The sequence below is a fragment of the Hyperolius riggenbachi genome, chromosome 5, assembly GCF_040937935.1.
Source record: "Hyperolius riggenbachi isolate aHypRig1 chromosome 5, aHypRig1.pri, whole genome shotgun sequence".
Taxonomy (NCBI): Eukaryota; Metazoa; Chordata; class Amphibia; order Anura; family Hyperoliidae; genus Hyperolius; species Hyperolius riggenbachi.
Window position 1 is genome coordinate 184,451,785 of NC_090650.1, and position 23,170 is coordinate 184,474,954.

The 23,170-nt window shown below is 46.9% G+C and overlaps 1 protein-coding gene across 5 annotated transcripts in view; it reads right to left on the minus strand.

Moving 5' to 3' along the window:
* SLC12A7 (solute carrier family 12 member 7) overlaps positions 1–23,170 on the minus strand; it is a 715,067-nt gene that overhangs the window by 18,084 nt on the left and 673,813 nt on the right. For all 5 annotated transcript variants that reach the window (XM_068236473.1, XM_068236472.1, XM_068236469.1 and 2 more), the window contains one exon: positions 21,548–21,681. In XM_068236473.1, the coding sequence (XP_068092574.1) occupies positions 21,548–21,681 (134 nt within the window). The remainder of the gene's footprint in view (positions 1–21,547; positions 21,682–23,170) is intronic.

The following is a 23,170-nucleotide window of genomic DNA, read 5'->3' on the forward strand; positions in this document are numbered from 1 at the left end:
ATCGATGTGTACAGTCCTTCCACATCTATACCTACTAGTAGGTCACTAGGTCCCACTTTTAGATCCTCCAAAAGGTACAGCACATGTCCGGTGTCGCGTGCATATGAAGGTAACCCCTCAACCAGATGTTTCAAGTTTTCGTCCAGAAACGTTGCCACCTTCTCAAAGGGGCCACCTATGGCCGATACAATCAGCCTTCCCGGTGGACACTCTGCGTTTGTGTACCTTGGGGATGAGCTTCCGCGGTAGAGGCAATGTCTGGATCATCATAAATTATAGCCATGGCTTTAAAAAAATGCCTCAACTGAGGCGAGAGCCTCATTCCCTGGCTGGAGATTATATGCCCAGGTCTGGGAATCCCCTGACAATAGGGTCTTAATAAACGTAATTTTTTGTGCTACGGTTCCTGAAGAATTAGGTCTCAACTCAAAGTACGATAACACTCGATTTCTGAAGTTCTGAAAGTCAGATCTATGGCCAGAAAACCTTTCAGGTACAGACATGCGTACAGTATGTCTGTGCTAAGAGGAGATCGCACTGTATCCACAGCCGTCTGTAAGGTTTGTGCAGACCCAGACAAGGCATTGATCTGGGTCTGATGATTGTCCAGCACTTGGATGAAATTTTCCACCTCGGTGGTGAGTGCATTCAGACGGCTGTTGAGTGCGTCCATTTGGTTTTGGTCTGCCGTTCTGTAACGATCGGTGTCAGCACACAGAGAGAATCTGATTATTGGTGATCTGAAGTATCACCAAGAATACAGATCTATACCTGATTATGGATGATCTGCAGAATCACCAATAATACAGATATAGTACTAACCTCTGGACACCTCTGAATATATATATTGAGTGTTTGGTGAAACAGTATGACTTTGAGTAATCCACCTGATGAGCAGGTGGCCTTTGGCAGTACAGGAGGTACAGACAAAGTACAAAGACAGATGGCTGATTCGGTATCCAAGGCAGGCAGGGTTTTGCAACAGAATATCAGATATGCGTGGTACCGAATCAGAGAGCAGAGGGATAGTCAGGAAAGCAACAGGTCATAACAAATATCAAACAATGCCTAGTCTTGGGTGTGAGGTCCGTGGTCTCTACACCCTGGAACTAGTCTGACGTATAACAGGATGCTAACAGAAGTTCCCTAGTCTTGGGTGTGAGGTCCGTGGTCTCTACACCCTGGAACTAGTCTGAAGTATAACAGAATGATAACACAAGTTCCCTAGTCTTGGGTGTGAGGTCCGTGGTCTCTACACCCTGGAACTAGTCTGAAGTATAACAGAATGATAATACAAGTAATCTGGCTCAGTGTGAATTCCCAGGTCCTCCTGGTTCAAACACACTGTTGGATCTGACTAAGGTCTGAGTGCTTCCACGTAGTGTTCACAACGGCAGACAGTTTGAAAGTGGCCAGCAGTAACCATATATAGAGCAGCGCTCTCTAGCGCCACCCTGAAGTAATCAACCAATGGTTACCAGCTCTGAGGTCAGCTGATCGGCCTGGTCAGCTGACCCCCCCTTGGCCATCATAAAAGTTCTGCCTTTCAGCGCGCGCGCGCGTATTCCTAAGCCTGTGTGAACTAACAGACTCAGCCAGACCAGATTATTATTATTATTATTATTATTTATTTATAAAGCGCCAACATATTCCGTGGCGCTGTACAATGTAAGAAAACAAACAAGGGATACATAATGATACCATAATGATACCAGATGCACGCTGCTGCGTGCAAACCGCCGCGCTGGACGCGGAACCAGCCGCCTTGCTGTCAGTACATGCGGCGGATTTTCCGCGTTCTGCCAAGTTACCAGACGCACGCGGAACGCCTCGTTGGACGCGAAATCAGCCGCCTTGCTGTCAGTACACGCGGCGGCTTTTTCGCGTTCTCTCACAATCCCATAATTGTATTTGCATTAGCTACCACTGCTTGGTATTGTATACGATTACCTAACTTTTTATCATCCACTATTCCTAAGTCCTTCTCCAAGTCTGATGTGATTTTATATGATGATCTGCCATTCGTATGTCCAAGGTGCATGACTTGACATTTATCAACATTAAATTTCATCTGCCACCTGCCTACCCATATGGCCATGTTGGCAAATATTTATTTTCTCTCAAACACTACCCAACCGCGTACCATTTTAAAATGTCCTGTTGGTCCCTCTTAAAGTGGATCTGAGATAAAGTTTTACACATTTCATAATTGTGCTTCTTACATCAGAAGCTGCCTTAGAATATGCGGGGCCTGGGGCCATAAGTGTAGGCAATATACCGGTACCACCACACTCATGGGCTTGTCCACCTCTAATGTAGTATGCCTTATTATTGTTATTATAATTGTTTAACAACTTGTTAAAGACCACAATGCCAGTGATCTGCAAACTTGGCTCTTCAGCTGTTAAGGAACTACAAGTACCACAATGCACTGCAAGAGTCTGACATTGTGGGGCTTGTAGTTCCTTAACAGCTGGACAGCCAAGTTCACTGCAGATCACTGCACTAAGCCAACCAATATAGGAACCATTATGATACATAATGTAATCAAACGGCCAATGGTACTACTATTTGCTGTTTTATTACATTACGTATTGTAATTATTCTTATATTGGTTTTGTGGCCTTTAACCACTTGAGGACCGTGGGCTTAACCCCCCTTAAAGGGAAGGTTCAGGGAGGGTGGGTAAAAAATAAAAATCAAATTCCACTTACCTGGGGCTTCCTCCAGCCCGTGGCAGGCAGGAGGTGCCCTCGCCGCCGCTCCGCAGGCTCCCGGTGGTCTCCGGTGGCGCGCCCGACCTGGCCAGGCCGGCTGCCAGGTCGGGCTCTTCTGCGCTCCAAGGCCCGGAACTTCTGCGTCCCACGCCGGCGCTCTGACGTCATCGGACGTCCTCCGTGCTCTACTGCGCATGCGCAGTAGTTCTGCGCATGCGCAGTAGAGCCCGGAGGACGTCCGATGACGTCAGAGCGCCGGACAAACATGTTTTTGATTAAAAAAAAACCCATTCAGTGTATATTTATTGGTTTGGGTAAAAGTTATAGCGTTTACAAACTATGGTGCAAAAAGTGAATTTTCCCATTTTCAAGCATCTCTGACTTTTCTGACCCCCTGTCAGGTTTCATGAGGGGCTAGAATTCCAGGATAGTATAAATACCCCCCAAATGACCCCATTTTGGAAAGAAGACATCCCAAAGTATTCACTGAGAGGCATAGTGAGTTCATAGAAGATATTATTTTTTGTCACAAGTAAGCGGAAAATGACACTTTGTGACAAAAAAACAAACAAAAAAAAGTTTCCATTTCTTCTAACTTGCGACAAAAAAAAATGAAATCTGCCACGGACTCACCATGCCCCTCTCTGAATACCTTGAAGTGTCTACTTTCCAAAATGGGGTCATTTGTGTGGCATGTTTACTGTCCTGGCATTTTGGGGAGTGCCTAATTGTAAGCACCCCTGTAAAGCCTAAAGGTGCTCATTGGACTTTGGACCCCTTAGCGCAGTTAGGCTGCAAAAAAGTGCCACACATGTGGTATTGCCGTACTCAGGAGAAGTAGTACAATGTGTTTTGAGGTGTATTTTTACACATACCCATGCTGGGTGGGAGAAATATCTCTGTAAATGACAATCTTTTGATTTTTTTTTGCACACAATTGTCCATTTACAGAGAGATGTCTCCCACCCAGCATGGGTATGTGTAAAAATACACCCCAAAACACATTGTACTACTTCTCCCGAGTACAGCGATACCACATGTGTGGCACTTTTTTGCACCCTAACTGCGCTAAGGGGCCCAAAGTCCAATGAGTACCTTTAGGATTTCACAGGTCATTTTTGTTTCAAGACTACTCCTCACGGTTTAGGGCCCCTAAAATGCCAGGGCAGTATAGGAACCCCACTAATGACCCCATTTTAGAAAGAAGACACCCTAAGGTATTCCGTTAGGAGTATGGTGAGTTCATAGAAGATTTTATTTTTGTCACAAGTTAGCGGAAATTGATTTTAATTGTTTTTTTTTCACAAAGTGTCATTTTCTGCTAACTTGTGACAAAAAATAAAATATTCTATGAAATCACCATACTCCTAACGGAATACCTTTGGGTGTCTTCTTTCTAGAATGGGGTCATTTGTGGGGTTCCTATACTGCCCTGGCATTTTAGGGGCCCTAAACCATGAGGAGTAGTCTTGAAACCAACAATGTCGCAAAATGACCTGTGAAATCCTAAAGGTACTCATTGGACTTTGGGCCCCTTAGCGCACTTAGGGTGTAAAAAAGTGCCACACATGTGGTACCGCCGTACTCAGGAGAAGTAGTATAATGTGCTTTGTGGTGTATTTTTACACATACCCATGTTGGGTTGTAGAAATATCTCTGTAAATGACAATCTTTTGATTTTATTTACACACAATTGTCCATTTACAGAGAGATTTCTCCCACCCAGCATGGGTATGTGTAAAAATACACCCCAAAACACATTATACTACTTGTCCTGAGTACGGCGATACCACATGTGTGACACTTTTTTGCAGCCTAGGTGCGCTAAGGGGCCCAACGTCCTATTCACAGGTCATTTCGAGGCATTTGTTTTGTAGACTACTCCTCACGGTTTAGGGCCCCTAAAATGCCAGGGCAGTATAGGAACCCCACAAGTGACCCCATTTTAGAAAGAAGACACCCTAAGGTATTCCGTTAGGAGTATGGTGAGTTCATAGAAGATTTTATTTTTTGTCACAAGTTAGTGAAAAATGACACTTTGTGAAAAAAAACAATAAAAATCAATTTCCGCTAACCTTTGACAAAAAATAAAATCTTCTATGAACTCGTCATACACCTAACAGAATACCTTGGGGTGTCTTTTTTTCTAAAATGGGGTCACTTGTGGGGTTCCTATACCGCCCTGGCATTTTACGGGCCCAAAACCGTGAGTAGTCTGGAAACCAAATGTCTCAAAATGACTGTTCAGGGGTATAAGCATCTGAAAATTTTGATGACAGGTGGTCTATGAGGGGGCGAATTTTGTGGAACCGGTCATAAGCAGGGTGGCCTTTTAGATGACAGGTTGTATTGGGCCTGATCTGATGGATAGGAGTGCTAGGGGGTGACAGGAGGTGATTGATGGGTGTCTCAGGGGGTGGTATGAGGGGAAAATAGATGCAATGAATGCACTGGGGAGGTGATCGGAAGGGGGTCTGAGGGGGATCTGAGAGTTTGGCCGAGTGATCAGGAGCCCACACGGGGCAAATTAGGGCCTGATCTGATGGGTAGGTGTGCTAGGGGGTGACAGGAGGTCATGCTGAGGGTATGGGCGGGTGATTGAGTGCCCTAGGGGCAGATAGGGGTCTAATCTGATGGTAGCAGTGACAAGGGGTGATTATGGGTGTTTGGAGGAGAGAACAGATGTAAACACTGCACTTGGGAGGTGATCTGATGTCGGATCTGCGGGCGATCTATTGGTGTGGGTGGGTGATCAGATTGCCCGCAAGGGGCAGGTAAGGGGCTGATTGATGGGTGGCAGTGACCGGGGGTGATTAATGGGTGGCAGTGACAGGGGGTGATTGATGGGTGATTGACAGGTGATTGACAGGTGATCAGTGGGTTATTACAGGGAGGGACAGATGTAAATAATGCCCTGGCGAATTGATAAGGGGGGGGGGGTCTGAGGGCAATCTGAGCATGTAGGCGGGTGATTGGGTGCCCGCAGTGACAGGTGGTGATAGGGGGTGATTGATGGGTGATTGATGGGTAATTAGTGGGTGTTTAGAGGAGAGAATAGATGTAAACACTGCGCTTGGGTGGTGATATGATGTCGGATCTGCGGGCGATCTATTGGTGTGGGTGGGTGATCAGATTGCCCGCAAGGGGCAGGTTAGGGGTGGCAGTGACAGGGGGTGATTGACAGGTGATCAGTGGGTTATTACAGGGAAGGACAGATGTAAATAATGCCCTGGCGAATTGATAAGGGGGGGGGTCTGAGGGCAATCTGAGCGTGTAGGCGGGTGATTGGGTGCCCGCAAGGGGCAGATTAGGGTCTGATCTGATGGGTAACAATGACAGGTGGTGATAGGGGGTGATTGATGGGTAATTAGTGGGCGTTTAGAGGAGAGAATAGATGTAAACACTGCGCTTGGGTGGTGATCTGATGTCGGATCTGCGGGCGATCTATTGGTGTGGGTGGGTGATCAGATTGCCCGCAAGGGGCAGGTTAGGGGCTGATTGATGGGTGGCAGTGACATGGGGTGATTGATGGGTGGCAGTGACAGGGGGTGATTGACAGGTGATCAGTGGGTTATTACAGGGAAGGACAGATGTAAATAATTCCCTGGCGAATTGATAAGGGGGGGTCTGAGGGCAAACTGAGCGTGTAGGCGGGTGATTGGGTGCCCGCAAGGGGCAGATTAGGGTCTGATCTGATGGGTAACAGTGACAGGTGGTGATAGGGGGTGATTGATGGGTGATTGATGGGTAATTAGTGGGCGTTTAGAGGAGAGAATAGATGTAAACACTGCGTTTGGGTGGTGATCTGATGTCGGATCTGCGGGCGATCTATTGGTGTGGGTGGGTGGGTGATCAGATTGCCTGCAAGGGGCAGGTTAGGGGCTGATTGATGGGTGGCAGTGACAGGGGGTGATTGACGGGTGATTGACAGGTGATCAGGGGGGATAGATGCATACAGTACATGTGGGGGGGGGGGGTCTGGGGAGAATCTGAGGGGTGGGGGGTGATCAGGAGGGAGCAGGGGACAGGGGATAAAAAAAAATAGCGTTGACAGATAGTGACAGGGAGTGATTGATGGGTGATTAGGGGGGTGATTGGGTGTAAACATGGGTCTGAGGGTGTGCAGGGGGGGGGGGGGGGTCTGAGGGGTGCTGTGGGCGAATCAGGGGGCAGGGGGGGGAAATCAGTGTGCTTGGTGCAGACTAGGGTGGCTGCAGCCTGCCCTGGTGGTCCCTCGGACACTGGGACCACCAGGGCAGGAGGCAGCCTGTATAATACACTTTGTAAACATTACGAAGTGTATTATACACTTTGTATGCGGCGATCGTCGGTTTAACATCCCGCCGGCGCTTCCGTATAGCCGGCGGGATGTTGCGGCGGGTGAGCGGCGTCAGGAGCCGGCGGAGGATCGCGTCACGGATGACGCGATCGCTCCGCCCATGCCCTTACAAGGACCGCCGCCTCTGTGGGTGAGCTGGTCCTTGCAGGGTACACTTCCCGGCCGCCGCTGTGCGTTAGGCGGTCGGGAAGTGGTTAAAGTGAACCTCCAGACTAAAAATCTACTCAGCAGTACTGAAAAGGCCTGGTGTTTCTTTAACAGTTTCACAGCATCAGAACTTTGTTTTTCTCACCCAAGCCTCATTTTTAGCTGCACAGAAGAAAACTGCCCGGGCATTTTTCCCCTGATGCTGTGCAAAGCATGATGGGGATTCTGATGATGTTGTATGGGGATTCTGATGATGTTGTTCTCGTTCTGCTGTTTTGGTGCAAGTCTTTATTTTTGAATTTGAGATTTGAAGCCTAGCGCGCGCAGCTGGGAGGGGTGATCAGGACACAGGACAGTTGGAACTGTGTCTCATGCTGCCTGTCACCTCCTTTCAACCAAAAAGATGGCTGCCCCCATGAAATGACAAACATTTGTCTGTTCTTTTAACACAGGGTGGGTAAGAGATTATATTACCTATTTTAATTACCATAACTAATTTAACTTAATGACAGTAGGTTTGTTTAGGATGAAGTTCCCCTTTAACCAACTGATGGGTTCTAGGCTGGCCTGGGATTGGTGCTAAGCTGAATGGGGAGTCCAAAGTTTGTATTTCTATCCAGACACACTCACCAGCCTAGCACCCATCCCCAGCTCCTCAACCAGCCTTATACCCACCCCCAACTCCTCAGCCAGCCTCACAACAATCTCCAGCTCTCCAAGGCAACCTAGCACCAATCCCCAAGCTCTCCAAGGCAGCCCACCACCCATCCACAGCTCCTCAGCCAGCCTAGTATCCATCCCCAGCCAGCCTAGCACCCATCCCCAGCTCTCCAGTCAGCCTAGTACCCATCCTCAGCTCCCCAACCAGCGGAGTATCCATCCCCAGCTCTTCAGCCAGCTTAGAACCCATCCCTTGCTCCCCAGCCAGCCTAGCAACAATCTCCAGCTCTCCAAGGCAGCCTATCACCCATCTCCAGGTCCCCAGCCAGCCTAGCACCCATCCACAGTTTCCCATCCGGCTTAACACTCACCCCTAGCCACTCAGGTACACACCACAAGCTCCCCAGCCAGCCTGTACCAATCCCTAGCTCACCATTAAACATAGCACCAAAAACATAGCTCCAACCTGAGCCCCCTCTGGCTCCAGTCCATGCTGGACTGACCTAAATGCCCCTGGGGCCCTCAGGCTGAGGTTCTTGCACGTTACCTTAATCTGACATTTGGAAAGCTTCATGTCATTGCAGAAATTCATTACAAGAATGCAAATGGCAAAGTACAGTAAAGTATGCTGAAGACAAAAACCCAACCAATAAGGGAGGTCAGGGAGAGAGGTCGGTGCAAAATATAAAAAGCATAACACAAAATAGGAAGATCTGAGTATTTGTTAATGACACACTGCTCAGAACACAAACAGCTAGACTTCTGTACATCCTTCCTTCACCACCACCAAAATGAGCATGGTACCTCTTCAGGTCCTGTCACCCCACTTGCCCCCCCAAAGGCCAACTCTGCCTTACATATACTTTATAGGGCATTCCTTAAGCCAAATACTTTTTTTTTTGTTTGTTTTAATGCCCTAGTTCCCTATAAACGAAACAAGTTGCACCCACATATCCAGCGCCTAAGCATTCTGAGTCCCATGTAGCAAGTGCTCATGGGAGCTCAGTCTGGGGAGGAGGAGGCTTTCCCCGCAGGAGGAGGAGTTACCAGCCGGGAACTGCTGAGATTTCAGAGGCAAGGAGGCAGAGAGGGGCGGAGAGGGGAGTGGAGTTTTCACAGGCTGAGGGGTGAAGATACAGAGCAGCTTGGCTGTGTAATGATGACAAGCAGAATATGGCTGCTCTCATTTGATCACAGAAAGAAATAATCATATACTGTTGAAGCTGATTAAAAGCTAGATTTACTGTGTAAACCAGGGATCCCCAACCGTTTTGGGTAGAGGGCCAGGTCAATATACTTCAGACTGCTGGGGGCCAGAGTATACATAAAATGATGTTGAAGTCTTTGTGGGCCAGACAGTGAAGCACACCCAGTTGACAACCTGCAGTCCTATTGGACAGCAGTGTCACCTGATGTGGAATTTGATTGGAAAACAGCAAATTACTGCTTTCTGGCTTCCATGTGAATGGGTGGTGCCAGCATTGCTATTCTATATGCAGACCACCAATATTTAAACATGTAGCTGACCGCATCTATAAGTAATACATTTTGTGTGTGGGGGGGCCGGTAAAAAAGCCTCAAGGAGCCACATTCGGCTCACGGACCTTAGTTTGAGGACCACTGGTGTAAACCATCTACACTTTAGATAAGATATATAGACAGGTTACTTGCTATAGTTAGTTTTTCATCTCGGATCTGCTTTAACGGACCACAGGTTGTTTTAAAACGTCCTCCGCTGCCGTGCACATGAACACACTCTCAGGTACCCATCAGGTCTCAGAGAGCCACGATTAATGAAAGGGAAAAAGTATTCCCTGAACCAATCAAAGTGCCTCTAAGGGAAAGATCATGGCTTTAAAGAGAAGCCAATGATCTTTCCTGAAACTACACTGTCCGTGTGCTTGCTCAAAGCACACAGACTTGGGTTGTGAGAACATCTAGTGGACAAAAAATACATACAAAAATAAAAATACACATTTTACACTACATTTAACACCTTTTTACATTAAATACATATAAATAAATACCTCCTTCCCCCTCACATGCCCCCCCCCCCCCCCCCCCCCCCATAGTAACCAAAATAAAACACTTGCGAAAAAAATAATGACAGAATTAATTAATAATGAACAAAATAACAAAACAAAAACAAGTCATTACGTTTAGGGACTCCATTTTCTTTATCCCCATGTCTGGCATGGGGATATATTGCTGTTTTCTAAATAAAGGCTTGTAATTATTCAAAATACAACAAAGAAAAAAAATACACCTTTAGTTCAAAATAATATATTGTCACCATACATTGTACTAGGGACATAATTTAAACGTAATAACCTAGACATATTGACTAATAAAATGTGTGGGTTTTATTTACAGTAGCATTGTTTATTTTAAAACTATAGGGAATGGAATTGGAGAAATAGTGTATTTTTTTCTTTTTTTCCTTGTTTTTCCCTCTAAAATGCTAAGAAAGTAAAAAAATTACTGAAAACAAATATTGCCCACCACAAAAGCCTAATTTGTGGCAAAAAAACAAGGTACAGATCATTTTGGTGTGATAAGTAGTTATAACGTTATTGGCGAATGAAAGAGAGGAGCGCTGACAGATGGAACTTGCTCTGGTCCGTTATGCCGGGCATACACGGCACGTTTATGCGCCGCTGGCTCGATGCCGGCGCGTCACCGCTCGTCCGCACATGCGCGCGGATCGATCTTCGCTCGTCCACACGGGCATCCCTTATCAGCTACTCGATTCCCCGCCCGCAGGGGATCGAGCGGGGAATCTATCCGGCAGGTCATCGGATTAAACAAAAAAACGAACCGTCTATGCTTAGCATAAGGGTAAAAACAATCGGGGGTGAAGTGGTTAAACAATACCAGTTGCCTGGCAATCCTGCTGATCTTTCATGCATCTGAATAACACACGTGAAACAAGCATGCAGCTAATCCAGTCAGACACATTTGATCTGCATGTTTGTTCAGGGTCTATGGCCAAAAGTATTAGAGGCAGTAGATCAGCAGGACAGCCAAACAATGTGCATGGTTTAACCACTTTACTACCAAACGATTTAATAGTTTATAGTACACGCCACACTAATTCTCCTTATACAGTAATGAAATTATTAGACCAGTTCGTCCAAATATCAGGATTACGAGTTAAACACTTGCCGACCGCCTTAAGCCGATGGGCGGCGGCAAGGGCTGGGCCCAAACGACCACCATACGCCCATCGGCGGCAGCAGGCGTGGTTATGCGGCGACAGGCTCCGCCCCCTCGCGCTGTAACCCGCCGGCCGTTCGGAAGTGCCGGTGGGTTACTAGCTACCGGATCTCCACATCTAAAGCGTATAATACGCTTTGTAATGTATACAAAACGTATTATACAGGCTGCCTCCTGCCCTGGTGGTCCCAGTTATCGAGGGATCACCAGGGCAGGCTGCAGCCACGCAGGTGAGCACCCAAGCACACTGATCCCCCCCCCCCCCCTTCCCTCTGATCGCCTATAGCACTTCTCAGACCCCACCCCTCAGACCCCTGTTTGCACCCAATCACCCCCCTAATAAATTTTTAACTAGTCCCTAAACTTCCCCCTGGGGGCTCCTGATCACCCCCCCCCCCACTATCAGGTCCCCCCCAGACCCCCCCTCCATGTACTGTATACATCTATCCTCCCCTGTAATCACCTGTCAATCACCTGTCATTCGCCAGTCAATCACCCGTCAATCACCACCTGTCACTGCCACTTATCAGATCAGACCCTAACCTGCCTCTTACGGGCATCTGATCACCCTCCCACACCATCAGATCGCCCGCAGACCTACCCTCAGATCACCTCCAAAGTGCATTGTTTACATCTGTTCTGCCATCTAATCACCCACTGATCACCCATCAATCACCCCCTGTCACTGCTACACATCAGATCAGACCCCTATCTGCCCCTAGGGCACCCAATCACCCTTATCACCCGCCCACACCCTCAGAACGACCTCAGACCCCCCCCCCCCCCCCCCAGACCCCCACCCTGTGTCCTGTATACATCTATTCTCCCTTGTAATCACCTGTCAATCACCCGTCATTCACCACCTGTCACTGCCACTTATCAGATCAGACCCTAACCTGCCTCTTACGGGTATCTGATCACCCTCCCACACTATCAGATCGCCCGCAGATCTACCCTCAGATCACCTCCAAAGTGCATTGTTTACATCTGTTCTGCCATCTAATCACCCACTATCACCCCCGTCACTGCTACCCATCAGATCAGACCCTAATCTGCCCCTTGGGCACCCAATCACCCGCCCACACCCTCAGACCCTAGCCCTGATCACCTCGCCAGTGCATTGCTTGCATCTATTCCCCCCTCTAATCACATCTTGAGACACCCATCAATCACCTCCTGTCACCCCCTAGCACACCTACCCATCAGATCAGGCCCTAATTTGCCCCGTGTGGGCTCCTGATCACTCGGCCAAACCCTCAGACCCCCTTCCGATCACCTCCCCAGTGCATTGATTGCATCTATTTCCCCCTCTAACCACCCCCTGAGACACCCATAAATCACCTCCTGTCACCCCCCCTAGCACTCCTATCCATCAAATCAGGACCAATACAACCTGTCATCTAAGAGGCCACCCTGCTTATGACCGGTTCCACAAAATGTGCCCCCTCATAGACCACCTGTCATCAAAATTTGCAGATGCTTATACCCCTGAACAGTCATTTTGAGACATTTGGTTTCCAGACTACTCATGGTTTTGGGCCCCTAAAATGCCAGGGCAGTATAGGAACCCCACAAGTGACCCCATTTTAGAAAAAAGACACCCCAAGGTATTCCGTTAGGAGTATGGTGAGTTCATAGAAGATTTTATTTTTTGTCACAAGTTAGCAGAAATTGATTTTAATTGTTTTCACAAAGTGTCATTTTCCGCTAACTTGTGACAAAAAATAAAATCTTCTATGAACTCACCATACTCCTAACGGAATACCTTGGGGTGTCTTCTTTCTAAAATGGGGTCATTTATGGGGTTCCTATACTGTCCTGGCATTTTAGGGGCCCTAAACCGTGAGGAGTAGTCTTGAACCCAAATGTCTCAAAATGACCTGTGAAATCCTAAAGGTACTCATTGGACTTTGGGCCCCTTAGCGCAGTTAGGGTGCAAAAAAGTGCCACACATGTGGTATCGCTGTACTCAGGAGTAGTATAATGTGTTTTGGGGTGTATTTTTACACATACCCATGCTGGGTGGGAGAAATCGGTCTGTAAATGGACAATTGTGTGTAAAAAAAAAATCAAAACATTGTAATTTACAGTGATATTTCTCCCACCCAGCATGGGTATTTGTAAAAAATACACCCCAAAACACATTATACTACTTTTCCTGAGTACGGCAATACCACATGTGTGGCACTTTTTTGCAGCCTAACTGCGCTAACTGCGTTAAGGGGCCCAAAGTCCAATGAGCACCTTTAGGCTTTAAAGGGGTGCTTACAAATTAGCACCCCCCAAAATGCCAGGACAGTAAACACACCCCACAAATGACCCCATTTTGGAAAGTAGACACTTCAAGGTATTCAGAGAGGGCCATGGTGTGTCCGTGGCAGATTTCATTTTTTTTTTTGTCACAAGTTAGCAGAAATGGAAACTTTTTTTTTTTGTGTCACAAAGTGTCATTTTCCGCTAACTTGTGACAAAAAATCTTCTATGAACTCACCATGCCTCTCAGTGAATACTTTGGGTTGTCTTCTTTCCAAAATGGGGTCATTTGGGGGTATTTATACTATTCTGGAATTTTAGCACCTCATGAGATGCTTCAAAATGGGAAAATTCACTTTTGGCTCCATAGTTTGTAAACGCTATAACTTTTACCCAAACCAATAAATATACACTGAATGGTTTTTTTTTGTTTTTTTTTTTATCAAAGACATGTAGCACAATAAATTTGGACAAAAATGTATACAGAAATTTTACTTTACTTGAAAAATGTCAGCACAGAAAGTAAAAAAAATAATTTTTTTGACAAAATTCATGTCTTTTTTGATGAATATAATAAAAACTAGAACTCGCAGCAGCAATCAAATAGCACCAAAAGAAAGCTGTATTAGTGACAAGAAAAGGAGGTAAAATTCATTTAGATAGTAGGTTGTATGACCGAGCAATACACCGTGAAAGCTGCAGTGGTCTGAATGGAGAAAAAGGCCCTGGTCCTTAAGGGGCGAAAAGACTGTGGTCCTCAAGTGGTTAATGCCACCAAGTCGAGAGCCCTTAAAGTGTACCAGAGATGGCATGTGACATGATGAAATAGACATGTGCATATACAGTGGCAAACATACAGACACTTATGCTGTGCTCCTTTTCTTTTTCACCTGCCTGAAAGAGTTTATAATTAGCTATGGAACTGACAGTTTTTCTCGAGTCAGGACTCAGTCGGCTCACTGATAACAGATTACAGCGATAAAACACTTTCCTAAGCAGATACCTGGCCTTTTTACTGTGAGGGGAAAAGATAAAAAGGTCAATAGTTAATTTATTTCCACTCTGGGGGCCATATGCAATTCACTTTGTCACCTGAGTTTTCACCTAGGAGATAATTTTTCATCTTCGATTTAAAGATGGTGGACAACCAAAGGACTGTGAGTCTGCTGAGCAGTAATATCACCATCACTCTGCAGCCAGCAGTTTCTGCTATACTTACAGTATACATTTATACTTTTGCTTACAGTTGCTATGTGCAAAGCTTTTCCTGGATCACTGCTGCATTCAATTCTGTGAACTGCAACCTACTATGTTCTATTGTTGCATTGGTTTAACTATCAAATAAACTGTACTTTTGTAAACCCCACATACCTTTAGAGCTTTTAGCCAGCAACAATTGAAAGCTTTTTGGAAGTTTCTCATCACAGCCTGTGTGAAAAAAATACCTTCTTTACCACCTGTTTGTAACAGTTTATGTCGACATTGATGCTAGATCTATACCATGTAGATAGGTTCCACTTTTCTATCACTATTCACAGAGGAATGATTTACTGTTTGTTTCTGCAATTCTTACACACACACACTGCTTTCTGATAGATCATATGAGAACACTTGAGGCTAGATTCACAGCGGGACGTTGCGTTTTGATGCCACGTTAAAGGCGCACCGCAAGCTTGCAACGCGCCCAAAAAGTGGCAACGCAGCGTTACCGTCGCATACAGCAGATACAGTAAGAAATACAGGCAATGAAAAGTATGCATCCAAGTCATTACTGAGCATGTGCAAACAGTCCAACGCAGCTAATAAAGTGTATAACGCACTGCATGCAGTACTTTTACTTAACGTGCAGCGTTAGTCACTAACGTAACGTGTGCACTGTGAACGGGGCATTGATTTTTCATTGCAGTGAGTTATTCTGCGTTAAATGCTGTTTTAACGTGCAACTTTAACGTCCCACTGTGAACTTAGCCTGAGAGATTTGTCAGCTACAGAGAAAGAATCTGAAGAGAAGGGCCTGTACTTGCATGTTTCCCCCCTACCATTCAGAATGAGCTCTTCCTGTCTGTAAACTGTTGCCTTAACACTGCGAGGCAGAGAGAGAAAGAGAGAGACACAAAATCAGGCACACAGAGCTGCAGCTGATGAGTTATTTACACACATATTTAAAGCTTTATTTCTGCTTTCTATCACAGTATTACAGCCAGTGAAGATTGTTCCTGTATGCTGGATGTGCTGGTCACAGTGCATCCTCCATAGTAATGCCCACAGTGAAAACTGTTCTCTATAAATGTAATATTTTCTTCACATAAAACATGAAAAGATGAAGAAAAAAGAAGCCTTTGTATTGCTATTTGCTAGTAATTACTGGAAATATATGTGAGAATTTTGGTTAACTTTGATAGTTGTCCTTAAAGGCATTAGCACTATTCATGCAACTGAACTGCTGCTTCCTGCTTGATTTAAAATGTCTTTTTGCTGCATATTGTCCTGCTCCTCCACTTATGCATTACTAACTGCTGAAATAGCGGAAAATCTCTTCATGCCGGATCATCACTCCAGCTGCATATCCATTAAGACAGGGGTGCCCACACTTTTTCGGTTCGCGAGCTACTCTAAAAATGTCCGAGCCCAGGAGATCTACCCCCCCCCCCCCAACACACACACACAGTCTCGACTCCCCCCCCCCCCCACCACACACACACAGTGTCTCTACTCCCCCCCCCCCCCACCACCACACACACAGTGTCTCGACTTCCCCTCCCACACACAGCATCTCAAACACACACACACATACATACATACATACATACATACATATATATATATATATATATATATATATATATATATATATATATATATATATACACACACGTGCATACATATGTGCATGCACACTTACACACACACAGCTATTTGCAGTCACAGAACTCTTCTGCCCCCATACCAAATAACTGCAAAATCCCCCCTCCCCATCCTAGCACACAATCCTTTTACTTCCTTAAAACACAGCAGTCGGCTTCAGAACCCGTCTGAAGCTATTTGGCCACCCTGTGCACTTCTCTCTGCCTGAGGGTAGGAGACGTCTGGAGGGGGGGAAGGCACACTGAAAATCTCACAGCCTCACAGGCAGCCTGGCGGGGAGGAGACTCTGTACACGTCTCATCACAGGCAGCCTAGAGGGGGAGGAGATGCTGTCTCCTCATTTGCTGCCCTTTCCATTCGAGCCACGCCTCCCTTTCAGCCACGCCTCCCCTCTCCTCACTGATGCTGCGATGGCAGCAAAATCTGACAGCCGCAGCTGCGGAGTAAAGATTGTAACAAGAGTACTCTGAGGGTGGTCGCGATCTACCGGTAGATCGTGATCGACCTATTGGGCAGCCCTGCATTAAAGTGGTCTAACACCCAGCATTTCAACTTTGCTTTAAAAGATTGCTTACAGCTTATAAACTATTATGCCAGATTTTTTTTTTTTGCAGAAATTCACTGAATGGATTAAACATGACATTTTAGTGCTGCATTTAGCTAGAAATGCTCCTCGTGCTTGCTTGTTTAGTTCAGAATCAGAATCAGAATAGTTTTATTTCGCCAAGCATGACTGGGTCATGCCCGGAATTGGGTTTGGCACAATACATAGCTCTGAAAGGTACATAGGCAAAATAGAGCATCACAAATACAGTGCAATACAAAGGGACAGACAGTAAAAAACATCGTACTCAGGAATATTGCACTCAAGAACGAGGAAATGTATGTACACAAATATACATTCAGCAGACGTAAGCATTATTCCAGGACACTGCTGGATTCTAACCAGGGTGCAGGGACAAAGTCCAATCAGTTAGGGGTGATGGCAGGTTGCTTCGAAAAGCGTATTTATTACAGACTACTACTGTGCAGGTGGTAAGGCACAGATAGAGGGTGGGAGAATGTTACGGGAGTTCAGGAGGCTGACAGCTGCAGGGAAGAAGGAGTTCTTGTGTCTGGTGGTCTTAGTGGGGATGGCCCGAAGTCTCCTGCCCAATGGTAGTGGGGAGAAGAACCCGTGGCCTGGGTGCGAGGGGTCACTTGCGATCTTAAGCGCCCTGGCACCCAGTCTTGAGTTATACAGGAGGTCAAGTGGAGGCAGAGGTCTCCCAATGATCCTCTCCGCCGACTTGATGATCCTCTGTAGTTTGTGTCTGTCACTGGCAGTGGCTCCCGCATACCAGACCAAGATGGAGGAGCAGAGGATCGATTCAATGGTGGAGGAGTAGAAGCAAGTTAGAATCTCCTGCGCCATGCCGAACTTCCGCAGTTGGCGGAGGAAGAACAGCCTCTGCTGGGCCTTCCGCTGGGTTGCCGTAATGTTGGCCTTCCAACTGAGATCTCTGGAGATGGTGGTGCCCAGAAGGCGAGCACAGGCCACTCTGGCCACCTCGGCGCCATCGATGTAGATGGGAGGTGGAGTGGGAGCGGATTTCCTAAAGTCAATTATTAGCTCGACAGTTTTGGCTTTGTTGAGCACCAGACTGTTCTCTATGCACCAGTGGCATATTCTCTCCACCTGCTGCTGATACTCCTGGATATTGTCTTTGGTGACGAGACCCACAATGGTAGTGTCGTCAGCAAATTTTATGACTTTGACAGAGTCCGCCGTGGATCTACAGTTGTTTGTGTAGAGGGAGAACAGCAGTGGAGACAGGACGCAGCCCTGGGGTGCCCCTGTGTTGGTTCTCATTTCCCTGGAGTAGATGTCCCCCAGTCTGACAACTTGGGATCTCCCAGTAAGAAAATCCGTGATCCATGAGCGTAGGGTGGGGTGGACCCCAAGTGTGGCCAGGACATTCTGAAGGATGTGTGGGCATATGGTGTTAAAAGCCGAGCTGAAGTCTAGTAGCAGTACTCTGGCATACGCATCTGGTCTGTCGAGGTGGTTAAGGATGTATTCCAGGCAGATGTTTAAGGCGTCATCAGTAGACCTATTTGCCCTGTAGGCAAACTGGAGAGGGTCCAGAAGGGGCAGGGTGGATAGCTTGAGGATGGATAAGACCACTCTCTCTAGTGACTTCATGATGACAGACGTCAGGGCCACAGGCCTGAAGTTGTTGAGGTCCGTGATGCCTTGTTTCTTTGGCACGGGTACGATGGTGGACCTCTTGTAGCACGCAGGGACTCTGCCCTCTGCCAGTGACTTACTGAAGATTGCGGAAAGGATGGGAGCAAGTTGCCATGAACAGGTCTTGAGGCAGGCTGGAGACACACCGTCGGGGCCCGAGGCTTTCCTGGCCTTTAGCTTGGACAGGAGGCGCCGGACATCTGCCTCGCCCACTACCAGAGGGAGTGGGTCTTCGCTACTTGTGTCACTATTTGCGTGGACTGGGGGGAGGGTCAGAGGTGTTGGGTGTCCCCCGGGCTCAGCCTGTCTCTCGAACCTGCAGTAAAATCTGCTTAGTTCTTCAGCTAGCTCAGAGCTGGGTGAAGCGTGTTGCGGTGGGGGCTTGTAGTTGGTGGCGGCCTTGAGCCCTAGCCACACGGCTCGTGAGTCGTTCGAGCGCAGGTTCTGCTTCAGCTTTTCAGCGAACTCCTTTTTTGCGTCTCTCAGCTCTCGTTTCAGAGCGTTCCTTGCCTTCCTGAAGTCCTCCTGGTTGCCATCCTTGTGCGCCGCCTCCTTGCGCTTGCGCAATAGCCGTAGCTTGTTGGAGAACCACGGTTTGTTGTTTGGGTAGACCATTGTAGATAGTTACAAATGTATCTATCTACAATGTAACAAACACTGCTCTGAGAGAACAAAGAGGGCTTTCCCCAGCAGGCTTTTCAAAGGTCTATTTGTATTCCAAATAAAGATACATTTGTATCTACAGATGTACTACAGATAAGAACGGATGCGGATTCCTAGTTAAATCCAACACTAAAATGTCATGTTTAACCCATTCAGTGAATTTCTGCTTAAAAAAAAATCTGGCATAATAGTTTGTAAGCTGTAAGCAATCTTTTAAAGCAAAGTTGTAATACTGGGTGTTAAACCGCTTTAAGAGAACAGTTAATCATGCATGGAAGTGACATTATTCAATTAATTGTGCAAAAAGACAATCATCTTGCTTTATTGTTAGGATAACAAGCCTTGGGTTCATGTTACGGGATTGCTGCTGAAAGCCTATCACTGCAATTTTTGCCCTCTTATTACATATACATCCCCCTTTTGCCTACTTGATCCAATATAGTTTGCTACCACTTGACGTTCATGCAAATATCTCCCCAACACTCTTTTCCTGTAATTTTTGTTCATTTTATTGTGTGTTGTATTTTCTCTTGATCAAACTTGGCCTGCAAGTGGTTTCCCTACTGACTGCATTAGATTTGGCCCACTCCAGACCACAAGAGAAGCTATATTGGAGGTGAAGCCCTAGATAACCATAGACGTCATATGGGGGAGGTAGAGGGAAACCACTACACACCAGTGAACTTTATAGAGGAAAGAGGGAGGGAGGGTCACTAGACACCAGAGAACGATTTAGGGGTATAAGGGGGGAACCACTACACACCAGGAAACTAGTGGTGAGATTGAAAATACTAGACACCAGGGAACAGTTTAGGGGTGGTAGGGGGACCACTAGACACCAAGGAACTGTGTAGGGGAGGGAGGAGGGCACTAGACAGCAGGGAACTGTACAGGGGAGAAAGTAGGCATTAGACACCAGGGAACTATTTAGAGGAAGGAGGGGGCCACGAGACACCAGGGAACTGTATATGGATGGGTGGGAAAACAGACAGACACCAGGGAACTACATATGGGAAGGTGGCCACTAGACACCAGGGAACTGTATGCGGGAGAGAGGGGGTCAATTGGCAACAGGGAAATCTATGGGGAGATGGGTACCCACTAGACATTGAGATTGGCCCACGACTTGGTCCAAGTGTTCAATTTCGGCCCACTTTGTATTTGGGTTTGACACCCTGTACTAGAGAGAAATTGTAATTTGCTTACCTGAATTCTTAATCCTTCAAGTGAGAAAAATTAAAAAGGGGCACAGCCTATTTCTAAGAAGGAATGACACAGCATGTACACATGGGGTAGAACCGCGGTATGCTTAATAATGAACATAATGTTTTACCGCACAAATAGAGTAGAACAGTGGTTCCCAACCTGGGGGCAATCGCCCCCAAGGTGGGCGATTTGGGTTCTAAGGGGGGCGTTAAATTTGTGGGGGGCGACAGGGGGGCGATCAGTATGAAAAGGCAGAAAAAATAAAGTGTCGCAGTGTCACTCGTTTTTAAGAAAATTATGGGCAAAAAATATGATCTGTATAAAATATGCAAGTGTGCATGATAGAGTTGCGTAATTCCTCAGGGCTCGTTGGTCACGCGCTGGTGTAATGTCAGATATTGCAGCCTGGAAGCAGCCTTCCTCACTGAGTATTGCGCATGCTCAGTGGGAAGTTAGATATTATTTACCTGAAATATCTCCGCTTCCGCACCATGTACACTCCCGAAATTTTCAGGGGAGGGAGGAGATCCCAGATCTAGCTCTGTGTCGAATTGCAGCCCCCGAGCCCCGCTAGTTCCCAAGATAGGTTTGCTGCAATCAGTCTCGGGAACCAGCGGGGCTCGGGGGCTGCAATTCGGCACAGATCTAGATCTGGGGGTCCCCTCCCTCCCCTGAAAATTTCGGGAGTGTACGTGGTGCGCATGCGGGGCTGCACAACGTGCGGGGCTGCAATAGCTGACATTACACCGGTAAGGGAATTGGGGCAAAGTAGTTGAGTCACCGGCTATTTTTAGCTGGCAAGGTCACAGCGCTACCCCCCTCCACTGGCACCACCACCTGGCGTAAGGGTATACCGTACTAAGAAAAGGGGGCGACAGGGGTGAGTCGTCTTCCCCTAAGGGGCGATACCTCATAAAAGGTTGGGAACCACTGGAGTAGAATGTAATACAATACATGCCATGAATTACAATTTAATCATCATGCGTAAGACATTATACATGTTATTTTGCTTACCACAGACCCCGAACAAATATGCAGCAGATCAGGTGTTTCTGACATTATTGTCAGATCTGACAAGATTAGCTGCATGCTTGTTTCCGGTGTTATTCTGCAGTCAATTAGATCAGCAGGCCTGCCAGGCAACTGATATTGTTTAAAAGGAAATACATATGGCAGCCTCCATATACCTCTCAATTCAGTTGTCCTTTAAATCGCTATACCAGTGAAAAAGAAAATCAAGTTTAAGGATACAATTTTCATCTCCTTGTTTATTCTTAGGTGGTCCAGGCATATTTAACAAAACCAACTGAGCGTATTGAGATCTGTTTACCACAATTTCATTCAGTTTCACAGCAGTGTGCATTCTTCTTACGTTTGACTGGTTTCTGTAACATAGGCAATATTATAATAATTGCATTAAAAAGTATTTTTAAAATCCATACACCGCACGCTTAGAAGAAAATTGTCAAAATAATACATTTGAATGCTTTACAAATGAAAGTTCAAGTGCACAGAAAATGTGGTTTGTTTTAATAATACAAGGAGCCCTCATTCATTAGAGACATCATCAAGACAAAAATACAGCTATATTTGTGCTATTTTTGTCATATTACAAATGTATGTGCTTTATGAGTGTATAATGAGTGTAAGCATTACTGATTAATTAATAAAATACAGTCTACAAATCAAAGGAATACAGCTCATAGTGACCCAGAACCACCTGCAAGGTATAAAGAGCTTAACCACTTGCCGACCGCCCACTGCACAGGGGCGGCCGGCAAGTGGATCCCGCAAGGACCGCCGCATGCACAGAGGCGGCGGTCCTTGTACGGGCATGGGCGGAGCGATCGCGTCATTTGTGACGCGATCAGCCACCGGCGCCTGGCTCCGCACCCTCGCGCTGTAACCCGCCGGCCGCTCGAAAGCGCCGGCAGGTTGCTAGCACCCGGACCGCCGCATACAAAGTGTATAATACACTTTGTAATGTATACAAAGTGTATTATACAGGCTGCCTCCTGCCCTGGTGGTCCCAGTGTCTGAGGGACCACCAGGGCAGGCTGCAGCCACCCTAGTCTGCACCCAAGCACACTGATTCGCCCCCCCCCCCCCTGCCCCCTGATCGCCAGCAGCACTCCTCAGACCCCCCCACCCCCCGCCCACCCCCCAGACCACTGTTTGCACCCAATCACCCATCAATCACTCCCTGTCACTATCTGTAAACACTATTTTTTTTTATTCCCTAAACGGCCCCCTGCTCCCTCCTGATCACCCCCACCCCTCAGATTCTCCCCAGACCCCCCCCCCCCCTGTGTACTGTATGCATCTATCCCCCTGATCACCTGTCAATCACCCATCAGTCACCCCCTGTCACTGCCACCCATCAATCAGCCCCTAACCTGCCCCTTGCGGGCAATCTGATCACCCACCCACACCAATAGATCGCCCGCAGATCCGACGTCAGATCACCTCCCAAGTGCAGTGTTTACATCTGTTCTCTACCCTAAACACCCACTAATTACCCATCAATCACCCCCTATCACCACCTGTCACTGTTACCCATCAGATCAGACCCTAATCTGCCCCTTGCGGGCACCCAATCACCCGCCTACACGCTCAGATTGCCCTCAGACCCCCCTTAACAATTCGTTAGTGCATTATTTACATATGTTCTTCCCTGTAATAACCCACTGATCACCTGTCAATCACCCATCAATCACCCCCTGTCACTGCCACCCATCAACCTGCCCCTTGCGGGCAATCTGATCACCCACCCACACCAATAGATCGCCTGCAGATCAGACGTCAGATCACCTCTCAAATGCATTGTTTACATCTGTTCTCTACCCTAAACACCCACTAATTACCCATCAATCA